This window comes from Poecilia reticulata, linkage group LG23, assembly GCF_000633615.1.
Source record: "Poecilia reticulata strain Guanapo linkage group LG23, Guppy_female_1.0+MT, whole genome shotgun sequence".
Classification (NCBI taxonomy): Eukaryota; Metazoa; Chordata; class Actinopteri; order Cyprinodontiformes; family Poeciliidae; genus Poecilia; species Poecilia reticulata.
The window spans coordinates 6,879,150-6,902,986 of NC_024353.1; the positions used below are offsets into that span (position 1 = coordinate 6,879,150).

At 41.2% G+C, this 23,837-nt stretch overlaps 2 protein-coding genes and 1 long non-coding RNA gene across 4 annotated transcripts in view; 2 read left to right on the forward strand and 1 right to left on the reverse strand.

Moving 5' to 3' along the window:
• Positions 1 to 397: 397 nt before the first annotated feature.
• LOC108165870 (uncharacterized) lies at positions 398 to 5,699 on the forward strand. The gene is made up of 2 exons (XR_001776199.1): positions 398 to 3,193; positions 3,314 to 5,699. It is a non-coding gene; the product is annotated as an uncharacterized LOC108165870 (long non-coding RNA).
• Positions 5,061 to 23,837, reverse strand: cand1 (cullin-associated and neddylation-dissociated 1). 2 transcript variants are annotated; one of them, XM_008400809.2, is made up of 26 exons: positions 23,511 to 23,837; positions 18,521 to 18,596; positions 18,374 to 18,441; positions 18,146 to 18,300; positions 17,906 to 18,029; positions 17,250 to 17,337; positions 17,009 to 17,177; positions 16,833 to 16,938; positions 16,603 to 16,748; positions 15,738 to 15,889; positions 14,575 to 14,715; positions 12,932 to 13,073; positions 11,689 to 11,897; positions 11,446 to 11,614; positions 11,244 to 11,333; positions 10,492 to 10,645; positions 10,180 to 10,417; positions 9,797 to 9,985; positions 9,569 to 9,712; positions 9,070 to 9,205; positions 8,466 to 8,642; positions 8,294 to 8,389; positions 7,687 to 7,856; positions 7,444 to 7,608; positions 6,844 to 6,951; positions 5,061 to 6,227 (listed from the first exon to the last, which is right to left on the reverse strand). In XM_008400809.2, exons 1-26 carry the CDS (start codon positions 23,576 to 23,578, stop codon positions 6,003 to 6,005), a joined length of 3,705 nt encoding a protein of 1,234 aa, XP_008399031.1. In that variant the 5' UTR covers positions 23,579 to 23,837; the 3' UTR covers positions 5,061 to 6,002. The 2 variants fall into 2 exon arrangements, with proteins under 2 accessions (XP_008399031.1, XP_008399032.1); XM_008400810.2 differs by lacking the exon at positions 23,511 to 23,837 and adding an exon at positions 22,862 to 23,096.
• Positions 22,694 to 23,837, forward strand: part of grip1 (glutamate receptor interacting protein 1) — a 71,573-nt gene continuing 70,429 nt past the window's right edge. The window contains exon 1 of the mRNA XM_017302733.1: positions 22,694 to 22,712. The gene's annotated coding sequence lies outside the window, so the exon portion shown is untranslated. The remainder of the gene's footprint in view (positions 22,713 to 23,837) is intronic.

The window sequence follows — 23,837 nt, forward strand, 5'->3', positions numbered from 1 at the left end:
AACGTGACAGCTTCCGGAAAATATTTTCAAAATAAAACCATCAACGAACCAGAACATAGAGGAAAACATGTCCTCCAAGCCAAAAAAGTTTATTAATATAGCACATTTACAACAAAGTGCTTCACAATAATCACATCAACAGAGGTAGATACAAAATAAAATAAATAAAATTAACATTGATTGAAAAAAGCAACAATAAAATTTGCAGTAAAATACCAAGAAAAATATTTTTGAGCTTATTTAAATTCAGTTGCTTTGAATATTTTATTTGGAGTTTAATTAGTTTCTAAATTATTCTTACGTATGTGTTCAGAAAGTAATTTAGAAAGATAAACTTTACATTTAAATTATACAAGAATATTTAACTAGTTTAATTTCAATCAACCAATCAGTTAGTTGTATTTTTTGACATATTTACATTTTAAAATTATTAGTAGACTGCTTGGTAAATAAAGTGATGGCATTATTACTTCATTGCAATAAAGTCTGCCGTTCAAAATCCAAACTAAATAGTTTTAACCCACAAACTTGTCTATTTGACAAAATTAAGACGTATTCATTTGAAACATAATTAGTAAGATCAAATTAAAGTAAAACTGTTTAAAATATTATATAATAATTTCATTTTATCATGTAACAGCCGGTTATATTCCAAATACTTCTGTTGTTTGTGCATTTCAGAAATTAGCTTGGATGACAACGTAGAGGTTTATTTTTGTTAGTTTTATTATTTAAAATACATCTATAAAACTAAAACAGGAAATCCTTAGCATCTTGCTTTAAAATGAGCATTGATAAAATGTACTTTTATATGCAACACCAATAGATTCAGTTATTCTAGCTGGTTTTTGTCGTTTGGTAACACTTTATTTTGAAGGCAGAAAGTCTAATTTCCGGTTTTGCTCTGATTCTGTCTTGTAACATCTTTTTTCAATCTTTTACAGCTGGTTCCCGCTTCCTGAAGCATAAATTACTTTTATTCTGTTTCAGTTTAATTTCAAATATTAGATTAACACAACCAATGTTTAAAAATCCAAAACAGAAATATATTTTCTTGTCAAAACACACTGTAGGCATGGAAAAGATGTTAGTTTAGCCACAATAAAACCACTAATCAGTGATGCTGAGTGCATAAAATGGCTTCAGTTTGCAAGAAAGTGTGGAAAAAGTCATGCGGTCCAGATTTACCCTCTTCCACACTGATGGGCACATCAGGATTAGAAGAAAGGCTGATAGTGTAGCTGCCTGTGGGGTCAACGCTATGACCTGAGGTTTCTACAGCTGGTCAGGTCAAAGTTCAACAACATCATGAGGTCAGCAGGCTACCTGAAAGTGTTAAACGACTTCATTTATTTCATTAATTTCATAAATAGATTGTTTCTTCACTGATGACATGGAGATATTCCAAGATGCAGGCTCCTTTTTGACCTGGCCAGGTATTTCCTGCCAGGTCTTTCAGGAAGAAAACATAACCAAAATAAACATTGGGAAACGTTGTTGCTGCTCTGTGAGTTGCATCAGAGTACACATTGATGAATGAATATTACACAGTGGAGCAACACAGAATCTACAGCGAAACATAAACAGGTTAATTATGATAAACAGCAGAAAACTAGCTTGTCTTTTCTCAAGCTAACAATTAAGGAAACGTAGAGCAACACCAGAGATGTTTGCTCTCTTGGTTGCTGATTCTCCAGCTTAATGTAACTTTAAAACTTTTATTCAGAAAAAAGATCCATCAAATATTCAGGTTCTGCAATTTAATGTTCTGGAGTTCTTCAGGGCCCGACTCTCGGCTCTCTTTGATATCCATTGCTTTGTGGTTGACACAATAACATGTTTCAGGCTGATTCTTGTCTCATTCAGTTCAAGTCTTAATTGTGATTTTAATCATGAATCTTTCAATAGCTCCCTGGTTGAGCGAGTTTACTAAGTGGAGTTCCTCAGGGCGGTAATCTCGGCTCTCTGTTATATTTCAGTGTTTGGTATGTTCTACTCCTGTCAGTTAAAGTCTTAATTATGATTTTGATTGTTAAACTTTAACTCAACACATACAAAAAAGACGAGACATTCAATAATTTCAAGAATTTAACAAATCTACCGACGATGCTAATTCTTTATCAAGTTAGACAAACAATATAATGATACAATAATAAACATTTCTCTAAACAGTTACCGCTATAAAAAGTGTTTTCTTTTCTGATGGTGATGGCTGGCAGAAACTGTGAAGTTACATAACAAAAATTTTGAATTTTATTGAAAATTTGTTTATTACTGAGCAGTTAGACTTTAGAAAATAAAATACCACATCAAATTCATTTTTGCAGTTTACATTTAATAAATTTTGTGCCTCACAAGTAGTTTAAATTGACCAGTTTTTCCGTCAGGTGCATTAATGTTTATACAGCACAGATAAAGTCTTAATTGTGATTCTGATCACTAATTTTTCACTCTACACATAGAAACATATATAAAAGATAAATTCAATTAAAAATCTGAAATGTTTTGACAGAAGTTGTAATTAAAGCTTCTTAACGCAACAAAATAATGCAAACTACCATTTCTCTTAACAGTTACGGCAATTAAAATTTGTGTTTTATTTACATATCTATTATTTTCCTCACCATTTTGAGATGATGACTGGGCAGAAACTGTGAAATAATTGTTCTTCCTGTTTGCAGTTTGTGTCACACTGACAACAAAAAGAACCGAAAATGACGTGGCGATCTGTGTGTGGGTGTCACAGCGTAGCCGTGATGCTAACGCCTCGACGGTTTCAGTTACTGAAACTGATCTTCAAAAAGCCAGCAGATCTGCAGGATGTCCAGCCAGCCGAAGCCCCGCAGGACGAGGCGTTTTCTACTGTGAAGCCACACCCAAACAGGAAGGAGTCACCGAGAATAGAGCGGCCCTCCACCCAACCAGCTTCCCTTTCGCTGACACACACTTCCTCTAAGTCTGTTTGTTTGCTTCATGTAAAGTTCTGCTCATTTTTCACCCAAAACTGCGAAAAATAAACAACCTGGACCCAACAATAGAGGAGATTTCAACTCCTTGCTGTTAAATTGTGACATTTGGTCATTTTGATCTTGTTTTTTTCCCCAAATTAAATTATTCTGCTCCCTCCCACACAGCTCTCACCTTTTCTACAGGCGGCCCATCAGAGCAGAATAAATTACCGAGCTTCAAAGAGGTAAAATCATCAGCATGTCAATGATCCGGGCCCTCCGATATTCACATGTTGCTAAGAGACCAGATGAATGAGCATCACTGGGTTTGTTTACTCTAACCAGTTTCTGCCTCATTTAAGCAGCCAATCAGAGGCGCAAGCAGCCGAACGAGAAGAAAGTCATCTGATGGAAAAACCCATCTTCAGGTGAACGTCGCGCCAGGTAAGAAGCTGAGTTTTACTCTCAGGAAATGTCTCAGGTTAAACTCAGCATTGAGGTGAACTTTGGCTCCCTCTGCTGCTGCGGAAACGGAGCAGAAAGAGCGCCATGTGTCCAGAATAAAAAATACTGATTAAAATCACCACAAAGGTCATTTTTTATCTACTTGACAATAAACTCAGCATAATCTATTTTAACTAAATAAATTATCAGTCAGTGGACAAACCTAAAAGCTTGGAAAAGATTATTACTTTGTGTGGATTCTACTATTTTACCTTTAAAACACCAAAATATTTTCTTCTGAAAAAACAGCCATCAAATATCGATGTTCCGGAGTTCCTCAGGGCACTAACCTCGGCTCACTGTTACAGTAGGTTCATTGCTTTGTGGATGACAGCAACATATTTCAGTCTAATCCTAGTTTTATTTGCTTGGTATTGTTCTACAGAAAGGAGGATTTTGTGATTTAAAAGTTGTAGTTTTGTGCCGATTAATTCTGGTGCCCTCAGTCAGCCCCCTGACCCCACTTTGAACACCCTTACTTAATAAATGTGTGACCGAATTGTTAATTTCTCAACTTTGTATCAAGTTTCCAGGATCAGTTTCAGATTTGCCTGAATCCTGTTTGTGACTAGCAGTTCAGTGGAAACATTCCAAAAATGAAGGAAGTGATCTAATTTAGCAGCTCATGCTGACACACGCTGGGATTTCCTCACCTTGGCGAAGCAGGATGACTTCCAGTTTCAACATGAAAACATTTCCCAATATCTCCTCCCTCGATCTTCACCTCAGGTCAGAAACGAATCCTGTGTGAGGACATTAGTTCCTCCCGAAAGCAGAACTAGATCACAGTGCTGTTAATGTTGTACACAACTCAAAATGTGCACTTTAAGTTTAATAATTATAGTAACTTTTGATCAGTGTTTTAAAATGTAAAGTCATAAAATGCATTTTCATGAAATACACATGCAATATTTCCACAAATATTGTTTTCTGGTCGATAGGTTACAAGCTACACGCTTTTTGAATTAACTTCCTGTAATAATCAAATGATTCATTGAAGAAAAAGTTACTTTTGTGGATATAAGCAATTTTTACTGCTGAACTTAAGGCATTTATTTATATAAATGTTCTTTGGGGTTCAGCCAATCAGCGTTAAGGAAAATAAATTAGCTTGATTGGCACATCAGCTATTAGCATGTCATGTAGCATTGCGGCTACGTATTTAGCTTCCCAAGCTGCATTTTAAAAAATATTTCAGGTATGAAACATGAAAAAACTGCAAATATTTTAATTTTTCACTTGAAGTTCTGCTAATAATTTTGACCTGCTAAAGTACCGACATGAAGATTTTTATTCATAAACTCGCTTTGCTTTTTGACGTCTATGGAGCTAAAATAAATGTTTATCTTCCAACACCGACGTCTCACTGCTATTTTAATCAGATATTCTCTCCGAGGTGTTTAGAAATTAATATTTGGAATACTTTTTATTTGATAAAGTAACAGATTGCTAAAAAATAAAAATTTAAAAAGCCAAATAAGATTCCATAGTCTCCTTTTTCCCTACATGTGATGCAGCCGCCAGTGTTTTATTGCTACATAAGTGGCTCATTAATGCGTGTTTATTTATGTAATCTGATTCAAACACAAATAAAGCAGTCGGAGTACGTAGGCAGGCAGAAATGGACCTTTTTTTTATTTTTCTCGGGTGATAAACAACAGTGGATTGTCCTGACCAGACCAAACCGGATTAAACCGGTCTAGGCCAGACTAAAATAAGCGAGACACAGTAGAACCAAAATCCAACCACAGCTTACCAGACCGAACCCGCCGGAACCGGTCCAAGGCAGCTGAACTCCCAGAACAGCCAACAGAAAATCGATACTTTGTTTTACTCTATGTAACCATGGCAACAGCCAGCATGGTCCAGTCGGGTCTGGTCAGAAGTAACCTGGTCCGGTAATCTCTCCTCTTTCTTGCTTCCTTCCCTCCTTGGATTGAAGAAGTCAAGGGCACGTCTACTTAATCAGAAGAACAACGGAGAAGCTGATTGGTCCACAAACAGTAAAACCCCGCCCATCAGTTCTCTCCCCCTCCCATTGGTTGCCTATATCATTTGCAAGGATTAGGGCGGGCCTTTCTCCCATTGGTCGCCACAGCCTGAGGCAGAAAAGGCTGTTTCTCGTATATTTTCCTCCTATTGGTCCATTCAAATAACTCGCTAACTGTCAGTCACTCAGCAGCGGCCAATCAGGTTACAGTACCTGCAGAACTTTCTGGAATTATGTAGAAAAAAGAAAAAAAAAAAACGATGCACAGGGAGATCAGCCAATCATTTCAACTCATGGGAGGAGCTTCCAAATTTCTTTTTTCTAGATTTCATTTTTTCAATCTTTGTTTTTTGTCCATGTGAGCCGTCCGTCAGTCTCCTTTTTTCCAAACGCAAAAATCAGTGCAATGCATCATGGAAACAATCGATCGCTAGGAGAGGGTGTATCACTACAACTTTGTGTGTGTGTGTGTGTGTGTTATGTTGGTATGGAAACATGCTGCGGGGTTAGCGCTCCAGCAGCGGGATGGTGCATCGTGTTAATTTGTTCTGTCCGCGTGTTTAGCTGGTGTCCATGGACTCCATGTTGGCAGAGCTGGAGTCTCTCTGGATGGAGTCAAAGATGGCCGCTAGCTCCTGATTGGACGAGATCTGGGACTGGAACTCTGACATCAGCGGCGACTTCTCGGCCTCTGGGATCGTCAGCAGCGCGACGACCGCTCGCATCGCCGACCGCTTCAGCTCGTCCTGCTTCTCAAACTCCTGTTTCACCGAGTTTGCCTTTACCTGCAGAGAGACGCCATTTTTTATTCTGCTGGTAGGCGGCTGCTCATCTCACCCAACACACTCCAATTCAATTTCTGTTCATGTCGCAGACATTTAAATTGACCCGGAAATTAATAATTTATCAATGTAGTTGGCTAAAATTCTCCAATGTAAAAGTTCAACAATTAGTCACAAATAGTTTAATCCATTCCTGTTGAAAATATGTTTAATTATTTTACGTTTAAGTTGAATACAGTCCAGATCAGGGATGTTCAAAGTGTGGCGCAGGGGCCATTTGTGGCTCTTGAAATTATTATATGGACCTCTGACTACAAGTGGTAAAAAATTGGCCAACAAAACAGAAAACAACTGATGAGCCCCAAAAATTTGGAAATTGTATACAGTTATATACAGATTTCATAAAATTTAGTTTATTGTTGAGAAAGTAAAAACAAACAGCAAAAATCGGAGTAAACTAATTTCTGCATTTTTAATTTGATGAATTTAAAATTTGCCAGACGCCTCTGGTCCAAAACATCTCAACTGAATCAAATCCAAGAATCAATGCAGCATCGACTACAGACAGGATGGAAGAAGCTCAATTTGAGAAGAACCCAGGTGTGTTTAGCAGCTGTACCTTTGTGGTGCAGGTGGCTCTGAGCGGCTCCACCAGTCTGTCCAGTCTCTGCAGCACAGCACTGGGACAAAGTGACGACAGTCTAGCCAGCATCAGGAAGGTCAGCATCTATCAGAACCAACGAGAATTCAACCATCACTTACTGGACCCGACCACAAATAAGAAAAAACACTAACAGGATGAAAACCCATTACTCTGGTTAATGAGGGATTAAATGATGAAGTATTTACTTATTTTGTGTTTTTTGTGGAGTTCTAATAACATTACCACTTTATTCTGTTAATATTGTGGTATTCTCGTATTATTTTGACTTTATTGTCGTTTATTCTTGTACATTTTATGACTTTATTCTTATAATTAAACATAAAAAAATTATAGCCTGGTTCTAATATTCCATCATAGAGTTGACTTGAACTCAATAAATAGAAGCTGTAAAACAAGATGGCCGCCCTGGGTGTGCTGACATCACTGTAAACTATGGAAACCCAAAGGGAAAAAAATCCATATTTTTCAAAAATGAAACCTTCAAAAACCAAAGTCCTGATCGGCCTGAGTAACAACAGAACCCGGACAGGTGTGGTTTCGGGTCGACAGACCCACCTTGATGTCGTAGTGGTCCTTCAGCCCGTCCTCTACGTGGTTCAGGAAGGTGAAGATGTCCAGCCGGTCCAAGCAGCTGTCCAGCAGAGTGTACATGCACTCGAACGCAGCCTTCCTCAGGTCCAGCCCGTCGTCCACCGTGTGTTTGAAGGGACCCATCTCCACCTGCGCACAGCCAACAGTCGGTCAGCCACCTGGGCCTCGCCCACCTGCAGGTCTCCGCCCGGCGCCGGCTGTCCTCACCTCTCGGATCAGCTCCTTCCTCACTTTGGTCTCGTTGTAAAGATGCGGTAAAACTGAGTCCAGCAGTTCTCGGATCAGGCTGGGTTTGTTGTGGGCGGCGGAGTTAAAGGTTACCAAGGCAACGCGGCGCACGTTCAGGTCCGGGTCTTCCAGCGTCTTCAGGAAATCACCTGGGAGAAAAAGCAACCAATGAGGGATCAGACTCTTAACCTTCTACTGAAAATATTCAGTTCAAGTAAAAACAGATGACCACTGAATGGCGGCTTGACCAGTTTCCATGGTTAAGATGCAACAAATCCCATAAAATAATGTATTTACTAGAAACACTATTTAACTTCTTTTCTTTAAAGTTCAAGTCTGACATAACAATTCATGAGAAAAATGGCGTAAACATGAAGAAATGTTGAGTTTAGGGTTGCAACTAACGATTAATTTAGTAATCTATTATTCTGATAAATCTGATAAAAAATTTGGCACATTGTGAAGATTTCTCATGTAATCATTTAAGCTAAAAGATTAAAAATAGTCGTTACTGTTAACACTGTTAAAATTTGCTTTCAAAAGGAATAAAAATCCCACATATTTCGGATAAAAACAGAGGAATTACCTATGCAGTTCTTGAGCAGCGGGTCGATCGGCTGCGGCTGATCAGAGATGGTGAACTTTACTGCCGTTACCACGGAGCTCCTGGCGTACGATGAGCCTGCAGACAGAACCGGATGAACGTCTGACTCTAACGCTACTGGTGTTGGTTATAGGGTGACTGCCGTTCTGCTGACCTGACAGCAGGTATCCCTTGAGGCGGGGCAGCAGGGTTTCCGGGTCGATCAGCGTCAGTTTGCCGAGACATTCGGCCACGACGTTCCTGGTCCCCTCCTCCTGACACTCGCAGTGTTTGAGCAGCAGAGACCAAACCGACTCCACGTAGGGCTTCAGGCCCGACACGGACGCCGAACCTGGACACACACATGTTAAAACCAAACACACACACACTACCACAGGCCTTTCTAACATCATTGATTACAGATTTGTAAAGCAGAAGTGGAGCCTCCTGCACAACCAACAAGAACGCAGCAAGTTGTTTCTGTAAGTCAACAAGAAAACATTTGTCTTTTCCAGCAGCCATTGTATAGCAGTAAAACCAACTGAACAAATGTTCTGGAACTCAGTTTGGGTTGCTAGGTAACGAGTGGAACTCTGCTGAGGTTGCTAAGTAACAAGGTTGTGCCTGCAACTGAACAATCTGGAGAGATGTCTTAATTTACTAATACGTCTAGCGATAAACCAGCATCATCAGATCTCTGGGATTTAAATGCGGTGAACCTGATTATATGATAAACCGGCCTGCCATACACACAGAGCGTCAGCGGACGCTGTTCTTACTGATGATTTCTTTGAGGGAGTGCAGCAGCAGGTACTGCCTCTTGGAGGAGGAGATCTCCTGCAGGACGAAGGGCAGATACTCCGGAAGATTCCCCACCGCGATGCTGCCGAGCGCGTAGGACGCCGCAGACTTCACCTGAGACACAGCAAGCCCGGGTCAGAGGTCAACTCACTTCACACACTCAAATCTTACAAGTTTGGTTGGGCGATACATTTTAAGGAAATGTGGGCAGCCATCTTGTTTTACAGTTTCTGTTTATTAGAGCCAGGCTACATTTTTTTAACAATAATAAAATCATAATATTGGGAAAATAAAGGAGAAACTTTAAAAGAATTCCAACATGAAAAATAAAATCAGGTGTTTTTGCATTATTACCATTATGTAACTTGAAAATGGTCTCAAAACAATATTATCGTTTATCGTGATAAATTCTGGGGCCATTAATCGTCCAGCTGTTAGCTTGTTAGCCCGTTGCAGCAGAAAACTGGTTACGTTTACCTCTTCGCTGGAGGAGGAGAACGCGTCCAGGATGACCGTCTTGAGTTCTGGTTGGCTGCTGAGGTCCACATGGTGTCCCACCTCGCCCAATGAGAGCAGAGCTAGCAACCTGATGGAGTCAGTGGAGCGACTGTTCTTCACATCCTGCATTAACAAAGACAGAAATCAGATTTCACATGCAGAACGTGGAATGATCCAAACTTCCTCCATGAGGTTTTATTGTCTCACCTGGATGAACTGCCCCACCACAGCTGGTCCCTCGTTGGGGCAGGCTCTGGTCAGAGCCGCCACGCATTTGGCGATGGAGCAGTACGCCTGTTTGTGAGGCAGGGCGGCGCTCTGACTGTACACTGGACCCGTCAGCATCCTCAGCAGGTCCATGTAACCCAAACCAGGGGTTTTAGTGGCAACCAGAGCCTGAGCAGAGTTAATTACAATTACGTGATTATCACTAAGTTACAGTCAAAAAGTTCATTTGGTTCAGGATTTATCACTTAATTTTCATTATTCTGACTTACAGCCAACACAAATACTTTGGTCCCGTATCCGGTGAGAACGATACTTTGGTACCGTTCTCACCGGACGGCCAGGTGAGAGAAATGAGTGTGAACCTGGTAGAAGTCGAGCATGGCGGCGAGCGCTCCTCCCTGCAGCAGTGGCGACCGGACCAGCGCGATGAGCTGCTGCAGGATGTTTCCGCCGGCCAGCTGGCCCAGTGAGGACGGGTGCGTCACAGCCAGCGTGGACAGGAAGCTCAGCGCCATCTGAGACACGTGCATGTCGCTCTCCGAGATGAGAGGCGGCAGCTCGGCCAGGACGGCGTCCACCATGACGGGCGTCACCGCGGAGCTGCGAGGCAGAAACAAGCGGTGAGTTGGGCGGAGCTCACGGCGGTGGGCGGGGCGCGCAGGTGTGGCGGCTACCTGTAGTTTCTGAGCAGGATGTCCAGAGCAGCCAGCGTGCAGAGCTTCAGGGCCCGCTGGTTCTTCCTGAGGAAGGAGGCGAGGATGGGAACAGCGTCGGGAAGAACGGGTCGAAGGTCGATTTTCAACGGAGAGCCGGCGATCAGCGTCAGAGCTGCAAACAAAACGTCAACGTTACGCCTGGTGGCAACGCTGCACAGTCCGTACAACCAACAGAAATGCAGTAATTGGTTTCTGGATGTAAGTGAACAACAAAACTCTTGTCTGTTCCAGCAGCCACTGTGCAGCACATACAGCAGTAAAACCAGCTGACCAGACATGTGGAACTCAGATTGGGTTGCTAGGTAACGACCGAAACTCTGCTGGGTTGCTAGGTAACGGGTCACTACCGTTGAAGGCAACTTAATCAGGAGGTTTTTGAAACTGCTCACTTTCCAGACACCAAAAAATATTAACTTACCGCTAAAATAAAAGCTGCATATTTGTTTTTTAAGCTCTTGCTGTTTTTAGAGGCAGTTGAGACCCAAATGGAAGCACAAAAATTTGCAAGATGTGAATTTTAAAACACTGCTAGCTATAAGACTATTTCCTCGATGATGTTGCAATTATCTTAATAAATAATAATCGTCATAATTTAGTTCAAAGATTATAATTCAGTAGAAAACAGCGTATTAATTAGGGTTGAGCATTTATTGAATTATCACTGAAGTGTTTCTTTTAGCTCATGTGTGAATTAGCTGATGCCCTCTGACCTTTGACCGTGGTCAGCCGTGTGATCTCGTTCTTCAGACGCTCCAGAAAGATCAGCAGCGTTCCTGGAAGCTCGCTGGGCAGACGGTCACCTGCACAACCAAACCAGGCAGGAGCAAAAAGTCAAACACTTGATGATGTTGCGTTATGTCTTATTTTTCTTTTTTCTAATGTCACATGATGTGACTGACAGGCGGCCGTTACCTAGGTTACAGATGATCTGCCCCATACAGGAAATGGCTCGCTCTTTGACCTCCTGGTCAATGTCGGCGGCTTTCAGGCGTTTGATCGTGCAGGTGAAGAGGTCGTTGATGTAGGGGGAGGGGTCAAAGCTGTCCGAGCCTTCTGATTGGTTGTCCAGAGGTCTGATCACCTGGAGACCATAAACACGTCAATAAGCACCGTCTGAGCCGCCGAACCAGTTTCAGTCGCTGGTTTGAATCCCACCTTGACGAGCTGCTGGGTGACTAGCAGAGCCTCTGAGGTGATCTTGTAAAAGGGGTCTCCCACGCAGGCCACCACGGGCGGCACGAGGGCGGGGACGTGGGCGTGGAAGGCGTGAGCGGGGTGCGTCACCATGATGACATGGAGGCAAGAGAGAGCGTCGATCTTCAGGTTGGAGCTGCTGGATTTATCGTTCAGAGAGAAGATGATACCTGAGGCATAAAAACCATCACAGGTTAACAATCAGCAATATCACAGGTTTAATAATAACATATTTTCTGCTGGAATGGACAGAAAACATGTATGTTCTATTTTAAATCTGAATGTTTTTTATTATTTTGCTACAAAGTTTTTCCAAACCCTACAGATTTTTTGAATTAGCTTTTTTTGGTCATATTTTAGTTTGACTGATCAAACAAATTTACAGTTTTACTAACCCAACCTGATTGATTTAGGGTGTTTTCACACCTGATCGTCCTGAAGATTTGGGACCAAAATTGCGACATTTGTTACATTTTCAGCTACTGCCGTTTTCTCTCTCATTGGACTGAGTCCCTTTGAGCAACCTGTTCCCCTCCTGACCTGTGGGGGGCGCTGTACTAAGAACCACTGAAGGAAACGACGCAAAAACCTCTGAAGACACTGAGAGCAACTTCCTTCTTCACCAAATGGAAACAAAACTGGATCGACGTCCGATTTCAGCAGTTGTAGAATTTCTTTTTTGTCCACCAGCCATTTCTCCTGCTAGTGCTAATTAGCGAGTTTGTTTTGGTTGTATTTACCCAGAATGCCTGGCGTTGTAGTCCACTTCCTGCTTTTAGAGGAGTCTCCAATACGCCAGGTGTTCGTATTTGCATTCCAGAGTTCTTTGCAGCCGACCAGTGACCGAGGTTTTTAAGCGGACCAGAGTTGCTGTTTTGGTCTGATTAGCATTCAGACCTCACCAAACGAATTGGACTTTCTATGCAAATGAACTCTAGAAAGAAAATGACCCAAAACCTCATCAATGACTCGTCCAGAAGAAGTTTATGGAGTCGCTTAGTCACTAAATCAGCTTTACCAGCTAAGATATCACCTTAAATAAGCCGTTTATTGTCAAAAACTCTATTCTGAAAAATCCTCCTGAGTGATCATGTTGCAAACACTGATGGTAAATTTTGCTGCCATTGGTGGCAGAACCATTTATTGGGTTTGGGGGGTGAAAACTTTTTAATTTCACTGTAAACCTACAGGGTTTCTGTGTTACCTGGTATTAGTACTGGGATGTGCTGCGTCAGCGCTCCTGGGAGGACGTTGACCAGTTCGGTCAACATGTTGAAGCAACACTGCCGGGTTTTCACACTTTTCTCCTTCAGCTGTTTGTGAAGAGCTTTGACGATCATGGGCACCTGCAAAGGGCGAGCAACATTAACAGAGAGAGACAGAGAGAGTGCTACTTCCTGTCACCTGCTTCAGTCTGTTCGGCGGCGCAGGATGCTGATGGTTTCCTGTCACCGTGGGAACGGGTGAGAAAAACCCAGCAGCATCACAAAGTGAGCAACAGTGCCCCCTGCAGCACAGAAACTACACTGCAGACATTGTGGTCCAGTTAAAACATAAAATCTAGACTTTTTTACTAAGATTTTATTCTAAATTATGAAGAAATCAAAACTAAAGTGGATGTTGAATGATTCAATGCTGTTTGCACGGAGCTTTAAAGACAAATAAATAAAAGTTTTGATACATTTGGTGGACCGATACTTTTCCATCTGTCCACCAAAATATCTCAAATTAAACTTTTTAACGTTTGCTCTGACCTCAGCTCGTCTCCCAAAGCTCATCTAAAGTGTAAGAGGTTTTAAAATCAGGTTAGAAATCACATTAGAAAGATGTAAATAAATGGGTTGAAAAAGCCAAAAATATTTAATTAATGGTAAAATAAATGGATGTTTATCAAAAACAAAGAGGAATAGTGCCAGGCTAAGAAAACAAATTTAAATTACAGGAATAAAGTCATGACACTGAGAGAGAAAAAGTAATTTGGAATAATACGAGAAAAAAGTTGTCATAATATCACCAAATTTTTAATAATAAAAGTCATATGACAAAAAAAAAAATTTTAATTAAAAAATAAGTTAAAATGAAAAAGTAAAGCATCTTGTGGTGTTATACTTTGGCATTGATTTTACAAATAAGAAAATACTCCATCTTTTACCGCATCAGCATCTAATTATCAATAGCAGGACTTTGAAACAATTGTGCCTACAACTGTTTATTTTTCAAGTAATATTCTGACTTATTCTGTATTTTTGTGTTTGTTCTGCTAATATATTGACTTTATACTCTTAAATAAAAAAGGAAATTAAAAAAATCTCTTTATTTTGACCCTATAGCTGCTGTAGAAACACGGTTCTGTCCAGATAAATGATAAAAAGTGAAACAAAGTTGATGCTGACGGCGCCATCTAGAGGGAAGAAACTGAATTCCCAGTTTAATTGGGAATCATCACTGAAGAGGAAATAATTATATGATAGATTACTGTAGGGGTGTCAAACTCCAGTCCTGAAGGGCCGCTGTCCTGCAGTTTTTAGATGTGCCACAGGTACAAAACACCTGAATCAAATGGCTTAATTACCTCCTTCTTGTGTAGGTAAGTTCTCCAGAGCCTTGCTAATGACCTAATTATTCTATTCAGGTGTGGTGCAGCAGAGGCACATCTAAAAGTTGCAGGACACCGGCCCTCAAGGACTGGAGTTTGACACCCCTGGATTACTGTCCCTCTCAAAGGCATCCTGACCTTTTACACATTTTCTCACGTCAAAACAACAAACTTCACAGCATTTCATTGAGATTTAATGCACCAGCCCACGAAGTCGAGCATAATGAGCCGCCTGCCTTGTTTTTCCCCACCTGACTCTGCAGCATCGTTAGCGGCGTCTCGCCCTGCTCCATGGCGTCCGGGTCGGCCAGCCAGCTCTGAGCCGGCCGTGTCTGTTTCAGCAGCGACAGGTAGGCGTGGAAAACGTCCGCCTTCACGTTCTCCTCCCTCTCCTGAACACACAGGAAGCAGACGGCCGTCACCGCCGGGACCGGAGAACCGAATATCACCGGACCCGACGCGCGCCACGGCTACGCATCGAGTCCGGAGAGAGACGCCGTAACGCAAAGAATACGGAAACCGACCAACTCGCTTTTTGGTTGCCTAGCAACAACCTGCTGGGTAACAAGCAGTTTCAAGTTCCGCCCCCCTGCCCCCAACTTCTGTTACCTAGCAACGAGTAACTTCCGCAGCAAAGTTTTACTGCTATTTACTGGATAAAGCAGGAAGCAACGCCATTTCAGATATTTAAAATAAAATAACTAATCAAGTATCAATATCGAAACAAGTTGTTCAGCTCAGGGCTAAAAACATAAAACTGTAACGGACCGAATGTTGGGTTCTGTGTAGAAAATTTATTTACCACAAAGTACTTTTGATCTGGCTTCTATATTAGTACACTTTAAATAAGACAAAACTAACTTGCAGATAACCTTTCAGCAAGATTAGGAAATTGATTTAAGTCAATAATTTCTTAATATTATCTTAGCAAACAAATACGATAAAATATTTCATAAAGTATTTAAACTATGTCTCCAACAGGGGCAGTTATGTAAAATTAAATTAACTGTCCAATATAAAAGAAAAATGTTCTGAGTTCTCTCTTTCATCTCGACAGTTTATAAATCTATAAACACAGTTTATAGATTACAGATAACCTTATAGATTTATTTATAGATAGTTTATAGATTTATTTTATGGAGAATATATATTTCACACATTAAAACATTAGCGATTTTCTCCGCTTTAATTTTACAGAGATCTGATAAGAAATAAAGACATTATAATGGTTTTTGTAACAGGTTCCAGCTCATCCTGCGGTAGAAGAGGCTGGTTTGGTGAACATGACTCTGTGTAGTAATGGCGTCTGCAGGTCTGCGTTGCTGGCGCTAGTGGCTAATAGCTGCTGTCCCGTCCAGTGATAAATGTTCGTGTCAGAAAGGTTCGGCGGCAGCAACGGGACGTTTGAAGTTACCTTGAAGCGGCAGACGAGCGCAGGCGAAACGGAGCGGTAAAACTCCGGCAGCATCTCGTGGCGCGTTGAAACGACGGCGTCCAGACATTTGGCCGCCGCCCTGCGGACCTTCCAGCTCATGTCGTCGTCGTCGCTGTATTCATCATCGCTACCTGGACAGGTAAGAGAAAAACGAGCTCAACTAAAACCCAGAGCTGGGCGAATGTTTTATTTTATTGTTTAATCACATTTTTGGTTTTTGAAGATTTAACTTTCTGAAAATCTGGATTCGTTTTTTCCCTCCACTGTTTTTCTTGGATTTCCATAGATGAGCTACGGAAACCCAAGGAATGCATCGACGTAAAAGAAAATCTAGATTTTCTCAAAACTTCTCCTGACCTGGCAAAATATACAATTTTAAAATTAATCTAAAAAAAATTAAAAGAAAATGTTTTTACTTTTGAAACTTTGAGATCAAACTAGAAAATTTATGAATTTTTTAAAGAGCACTTTTGACTTTTCAACAAACTCAGAAATGTCCAAGTTTTTTCTAGAAAATTTATGTTTTTCTAGCACATTTTTGACTTTTCAAGTACAGAAATTTCACAAGTTTTTTCTGGAAATTTTCTGAAATTAATCTAAAACTTCTGGCAGGAATTTGCACCGTTTACTCTTTATTTTTATTGAAAATTCCTCTAATATGCTCCCGTAGGCGTATAACTCACAGGCTGGTATAAAAGCCACTTTTTGAAACTATTTTCTCTCATTTGTAATTTCTTTTTTGAACAGAAATCACATTGTATTTTAAGCCGTATCGTCCAGTTCTTCTGGAACCGCTCCAGTTTCTCCAGGTTGGTTCCAACATGGCGATGAAAACATTTGTTACCCTGGTAGTCTTCATCGTTCTGCTCAGCGTCCATGGCGTTATCGTCCTCGTCTTCATCGTCAAAGTTGTAGTTGGGGTCGTAGGTCAAGTAGCGGAGGCAGATGGAGATGATGGTTGGAACGTGAGGATAAACTTCTTTGGGACACCTGCAGAGAGACGAGTTAAGCCAACAGAAGAAGAAGAGAAAGGAGAAGGAGAAGAAGAAGAAGAGCTGCTGCGCCGCGCCGTACCTCCTGACGAAGGACTCGAAGGCCTGGATGCAGTACTCTCTCAGCTCGTCGTCGTCGACGTTGCAGAACTTCACCACCAGAGGGATGATCTTCTCCAGGTACTCCCCTGAACAGACAGGTCAAAGGTCAGCTCTGCGTCCGGTCAGAACGGTGGGACTCTCCGGGCTGCGTCTCACCGATGCGGTGTCCCGCCTGCCGGCTGATGGCCGCCGTGCACTGGATGTAGGTGCGCGTGGTGGACATGTTGTCGTTCCGGCCCAGCTCCGTCAGCAGATGCTCGATCAGGTCGATGAAGACCAGGTTCCCGCACGACATCACCAGGTGACCCAGAGCCATGATGGTCCTCTGGAAACAGGAAGAAAACACGGTCAAGAGGGATTCATGGCAGCGGATTTAACGTGAGGTTCCTGAATGCACCTTTCTGACCGCCAGCCGGGGGGAAGTGAGCTGAGGCAGCAAGCAGCTGAGGATGGAGGGATGGAAGTTCACCAGCAGGCCGCCTTGTCTGGAAAAACAACAAGTTGATCACCTAAAGCAACATCAGGGGCAGATTTCTTCCATTCACTTTGATTATTACGGCACACAGCCAATCAACACACAGGAAATTAGACAAAAACATATTTTTAACACAAAAATGTGGACATGGTGAAAAGGATGTTGATGTTCTGTAATATGAGCAAAATGCACATTAATCTCACAGTAAATTCAAACATTTTTAAGGCAAGTTTCCAAACTTTTTCATACAAATGAACTAAAAAAAGACTTATAATTTACAGTAGTACATCGGCCATAAAGTCACTTTTCTCTTTAAAACATTTTTTTTTATTGATCTGATGAAATTATATCATTTTAAATCGACAGCTGAAATGTTTTTAATTTAGACTTTACTGAAATAAATTAACTTTTTCTTTTTATACTCTTTATTTTTGTATTTTTCTGAATTGTCTTGTTGCCGAAATATACAAATAAACTTGTTTTGTTTGTTTATTTGATTGATTTTGATGACATCATCAGGAACCTTCTGGTTCCTTTACGTTCCTGCGGCTCTGAGCTGCATCCAGGTGTTTCCTTACCTGCACAACATGTCCGCCATGATGTCCAGCGCCTCCAGCTGCACCGACACGTCTTCCTGTTTGGCGATGGCGCTCGTCAGGCGGCCCGTTATCTTCTTACAAACACTGGCAGCTAAAGCAGAGCCTGGAACACGGACAAGGTAAACGAGTCTCTTATTAAAGTAAATTATATCATTTTCTTGGCAAAAGACAGAAAATGAAGATTATTATTATTAGGAATAGTTTTAGCGTCATGTTTACCGCTGGAGGCCGGCGGTAACTCTCCGATCACGGTTTTGAGGCCGATGGAGGAAATGTCTCGCAGCTGTTCTTTGTCTGACAGCATGTTTGTGCACAGAGTGTCCACGATCGTCTCCACCTGATACTCCTTCACTTTGCTGACCAGCGGCCCCAGGCTGGCGAATCAAACGCACCCACAGTTACCCACAGCAATTTAAACACAAACAGATGCTTTTTTTTTTTTTTTACCATTTGACAGCCAAGTTCTGAACTTCTCCGTTTTTGTCTTCCAACAATTTCAGGATCATTCTCACAACCTGTCAATAATCACAATTAATCGATCGATTAGCCCAGAAACTAAAGCGTTCAGAGAGGATGTCATCCGTACAAACTGACCTTCCTCTCGCTGTCGTCGTCCAGTTTGATCGAGTCTTTCTGAAGTTCTGTCATCAGGTCGTTTGTGGCCATAAACCTAAAACCAAATACAAGTTTAGCCGTTTATTCCCAGGGTTCAAAGGTCAAAGATTCAAATTTTTTACACATAAAAATCTAAAAATAAAGTGAAGATAAATGGAGTCAAAAAGTTAAAACCTGCTACAGGCTGCTGATTCGGGTGTTAGGATGGCCTAGTCAAAGTCCAAACGCACATCTGAGGCCAGAGTTCATGTTTACAGCTGTTTGCCATCCAATCTGACTAAACTTGAGCTGCTTTATGAAGAACAACGAGCAACAATTTCACCAACAATAAAAGTTAAAAATGTGCACATTCTGCAGATGTTTTATCTAACCTCTTTAACTTTACAAGCAATTTTAGAAATATATTAAAAGGTACAAATAAATAATTAAACTCCTCTTTTAAATAAGAAAATAAACATTTTATTTGCTTAATTCCTTTAGTGAATTTGAGCTGGATGAAGCTCAACCTGCCACTTGAGGAGTTTTGGATAAATATATACATTTTACTGCTTTGAATAAGTTATTTTATAAACAAATTGGGTTTTTGGAGTGTGAATACAGTAGTTAGTTGATTGATTGATTGATTGATCAATCATTATTATAAATGTTCAAACATGTTACAAAGGATTTTCAGATGGACCTTCAGCAAAAACAAAAGCATGCCACACTTTTCAGATCATCTTGTTTTCAGTTTTGCTCTACTTTGTGTTGATCTGTCACTCTTCCAAGCTTTTTATTTTTTGTTCATCTTGGTAAAGAATTGCATGAATCAGATTAAGTTTCTGTTTTCTGCACCGACGTTTTGAACGCGGAGAGGAAAACCTGATCAGGGCAGCTGGAGATTCAGAACTCAAACTAGTTTTGGTTTTTAGCTCCAGGAATGAACTCAGTGGCGTCTGGAAAACAATCCGTCTTTATGCAGAAACATAAAACACCAACAGAAATTATGACAGATCTCCACTGTTTGCTTCACATCCAGATCAAAGAAATCTAAAGTTGTTTTTTTATTAACTTCTTCATTGGAGCCTCCTTCCTTTTTTTTTGCTATTAATCCAAATCCTTTAATGCTAAATGAGATCTGCTGACAGCGAGTCCAATCCAATAATCACGCTTCCCTCTGCGCCACATCCTGCATGCACGGCGACTCATTTGCATATGTTTGACAGCGACGCAGCAAAGCTTTAAGAAGATCATTTGTGAAGACTCCAGCAGCGACACTCCACCTAAAAAAAGACATTTCCTCTCCTGCTGAGCATCCGCTGATTTGGTATTAAAGCGCTCCGATAAGAACGACTCCTCAGCTCCGCTCAGCCGAGGTCGCGAACAATTTCCACAGCGAGCGCGGCCGAGGCGCATTTCTTCACAGATTTATGGGACAGAAGCAGCTGCTGTCGAAGCGATGGAGCCGATAACGTCGCCTTGGAGCTTCACCAAACAGGCGGCTTTGCTCCCGGAGTTTGATGAGATTTTAGGAGTTTCACTGCTGCAACTGCGTCTGTTTAATGTTTCAGCTGAAACTTCAAGCAAATGAACCACAACAAGGTCAAATAATTACCAACAAACTTATCGTATATAACACAAAATTATCCAATTATAAGAAATTTATTCTATAGACTATCGCGATTCTGAATTGTTTCTAAATATTTAATAATCAACTTTAATCTGCTGAAGTCTTTGTAAAATTATATTTAGAATCATTCTTTGTTTTATTTATTTTAAAAAGCCATTTGTTCAAGAAACCCTGAAGAAAAGAACCACAGTGTAACAACATAGTCAATAATTAGAAATACAACTTATTTTCTAACAGAGAAACTTTTTGTCCAAACGCAGGAAATAATTATTCTGCAGAAAATCACAATTCTTACTGCTAGGAATTCACAATCGATTCAAAATGTTTAAAAATCGACTTTGGTTTCCTTAATTTGCTGTAAAATTATATTTAGAATAATTCATAGTTTTATTTAACAAAAAGTCATGCAGCTTAACCTCAGACTAATAATTTAAGTTACAGAAATTTCTGCACAAACATTTTTGTTAAAATATAACCTGATGGACTTTGATGCAGTAAGAAACAATATAAAATTGTATTAAAACTATTCCATTTACATTGTCTTGTCTTAATGTCAATCACATGATTTACAATTAATTTTTAAACCATTTAAATAGAAAAATTGGCTTCTGAATTGAATCGTGATTCTAAAAAGGTCAATCAAGATAAATACATTTTAACACCTGTTGACTTGTTTTAATAACAGCATAAAAATGACATTTAAATTATTTATTTTGATATTTGAGAAGAACCCGACGGCCCAACAAGTCAATAATAATAAATGACAGACTAAAGCTACCCTAACATCTTTATTTTCCGTGAAAAACTGTATGATTGGTGATCGCCGATCACCAGTGCCTCGCTGCAGCCTAACTCCTCTTTCCTTCACGCTGCGCAAGCACGCGGCAACAAGTCCTGTCGCGTGGAACTTTACCGCTCTGAGTGGACGGGACGTTTGCGTGTGACGGCGGACAAATCAGGGTAGAAGCACGTCAAAATGCATCAACACAACGAATCTAATATGACATTTAAAAAACGAGATTTTTTATTTCAAACGGAGTTTGGGTACATCAAAGCAGCGATCGGAGCGATCAGAAAGCAGGTAAAGCTAAACAAATAACCTGAAAAATAGTTTAAGTCAACGAGCTGGTGGTCCAACAGCTGGTGGTCCAACAGCTGGTGGTCCAACGAGCTGGTTCTGCTCCCGCTGTTGGACCGTCGCTACGCGCTACTGGTAGTCATACTTTACAGACGTAGCACCGTTTCTGTTCCACCTGCAGTGAACTCTCACACCGAACGTCTGCTTAAAGCTGCAGCAAGTAACAAATCAAAACATATTTTTCATTTGTATTAAAAGTTTTTTAGAGACTTTTTTCTCTGGAAAATCCATCTCCTTTGCCTCCTCCTGGGATTCTGCAGAATTACTCTGCCGAGTCAGAAAGATCAGAGCCAGAACAAAACCATGTCATGCTCTCAGGAAGTTTTGATTTAGTAACCCGGGATTGTTTATTTTGATGCAACCTGCATTTGACTTTAAATGAATGTTTCCTTTTTTACTTGACACTATTTAATAAAGGCAGCGCTGATTTATTTGACTCATGTATAAGTTAGGCTGTCAAGAATCTCACTGTTAAATATTGTTTTACTGATTGCAAGTTTTGCAGTTGTATTTTGACTGAATGGCTGCTGTATTGTGCCTGCAAGTATTTTGCATGTTTCATGTCTAAATTAGGTGAATTTATTGCCAGATCATTTTTTAATTTTGCCAAATCATTTAGTAACATTTATACCTAAAGCAAAAAATTAACATCCAATCCAGGTGATCGGCAGAGATCGGCCTCATGGATGATCGGTATCGGAATCGGCAGCAAAAACCCTGATTGGAGCGTCCCTAATATAAACAACAAGGGCTGCACAAAAATCTGAAAAATGTGTCATTGTGTGTCATTATGTGTCAAAACTGAGCAAAGTCTCATCCACTTTGAGTTTTAGCATCTTAGCCACTAAAAATCTACATGTTAAAGCCAATTCAGAGTCTGATGTATGCAGTGTCTGATTTTCTGACACTTCAGATATTGCATCCCTGTATTGATCTGCAATTTTAATACGCCAACTATGATACGTCGTGCAGCTCTATCCAACTAAATATTCTCTACCAGCATGCTCCGATTAGCATGCAATAACGACTGCGATTCAGTATCCAACGGAGCAATGAATCTCCAGTAACAGTCAGTATTGCAACAAACTTGAATAGGCCTCTGACTGAACATTAGCATGTTAAAAGCAACGCTAAACCAAGACCTTTGCCTTAGCCGCTCCTGTTTAAATCTGTCTGGTCGTATAGTTAGAAAGATGTTGGAGTAGGGGATGAGATCCTTTACCAGCAATGGAAGGGATGGTTAGGTCTTCCTCCTTTTCTCACACAGTTCTACAAGGTTTTAAATCCTTTTTTGTCATAAACTCCAGACTATAACTTCTTCTCCTTCTCTATACAGAACCTGAGAAGTTGCCAGGAATTTACCAACTACCCATAATGCATCCCTGTGTGATGATGTCTTCAGGGATTCCCTGTGAGCTGGTCAGGTAAGTGTTAAGAGGAATAAGTGTGAGAAGTCTCAGAAAATGAGTTGAATACCCCAGATGTCAGGTCCCTGAGCAACACTGGATACTAAATACAATATGGCCGCCTCCTGTATGTGACACAGTGACTGCTGCAGAAACAAATATCTTACCTGAACCCTAGTGGACCTCTCTCTCATTAAATCCGTCATCCATAGACAAAACTGTTCCACCTGTCAGAAAACGCGCTGTACAGCTTCTGAATGCCTTAAACCAACACAAGCCATGTTTACTGTGTTGCTAATGGTAGTTAGCATCGCTTCTGATCACAACTTCACCGTTAAATCCAACCGGCTTCGTATCGGAACACGGTTAAGTTGGAGGTGACGTCATCCCCGGACCTGAGTTCGGGGTTCAGACCCAGCTGTAGTGCAGCAGAACCTCACAGTTGGTTCTGCTGCATGACTGAAGCTGGTGGCGACCATCTAGCAGGCGGGCTAGCTGCTAACCAACGGCCGTTAACCCGCAGTTTAGCTGTCTGTTAACCAGCATCTGCAGCTGGTTAAAACCTTAACGACCCGATCGTTACCCTGATAACCAGCAGCTGGCAGCAAAACACTGGCTGTCACATCAAATCTAACCCGAGGATCGGGCCTAACTACCAGGCTAACGGGTGACGATGATCAGACAGGTGGAAGCTAGCAGCTAGCACATTAGCCTCAGGCCTTACTAAGGCTGCACTGCGTTTAATCAACAACAGCAGCGGGTTTAACAGGAACCTAGAACCGACCCATAAAGCGGAACCACTTGTGCCGATTTTACCTGAAATCTTTGTCGCTGGATGTCATTTTCTCCAGCAGGTTGGAGATGTGGTACGAGGCGCTCGCCATGTCGGTGCTGTTAGCTGTTAGCCTCCCGCTAGCACACTGCGCTCAGTGAGAGTTCCTGCGAGCCCCGCTGCGTGTCTCTGCGTGTTTCTGCGTGTGCGTGATTTTTTTAAGACTAAAAGGGTGTGTTGTTGCTGCTGAAGCCACCGTCCTCTCCGTCTACAGCGACTGTCGCATCCCGGGGCGCGGAGTTTGTTTGAATGGAGCAGCCGTTTCTCTCTGCAGAGGGGCGGAGTGATTAGGGATGGACGCAGCGGGGTCG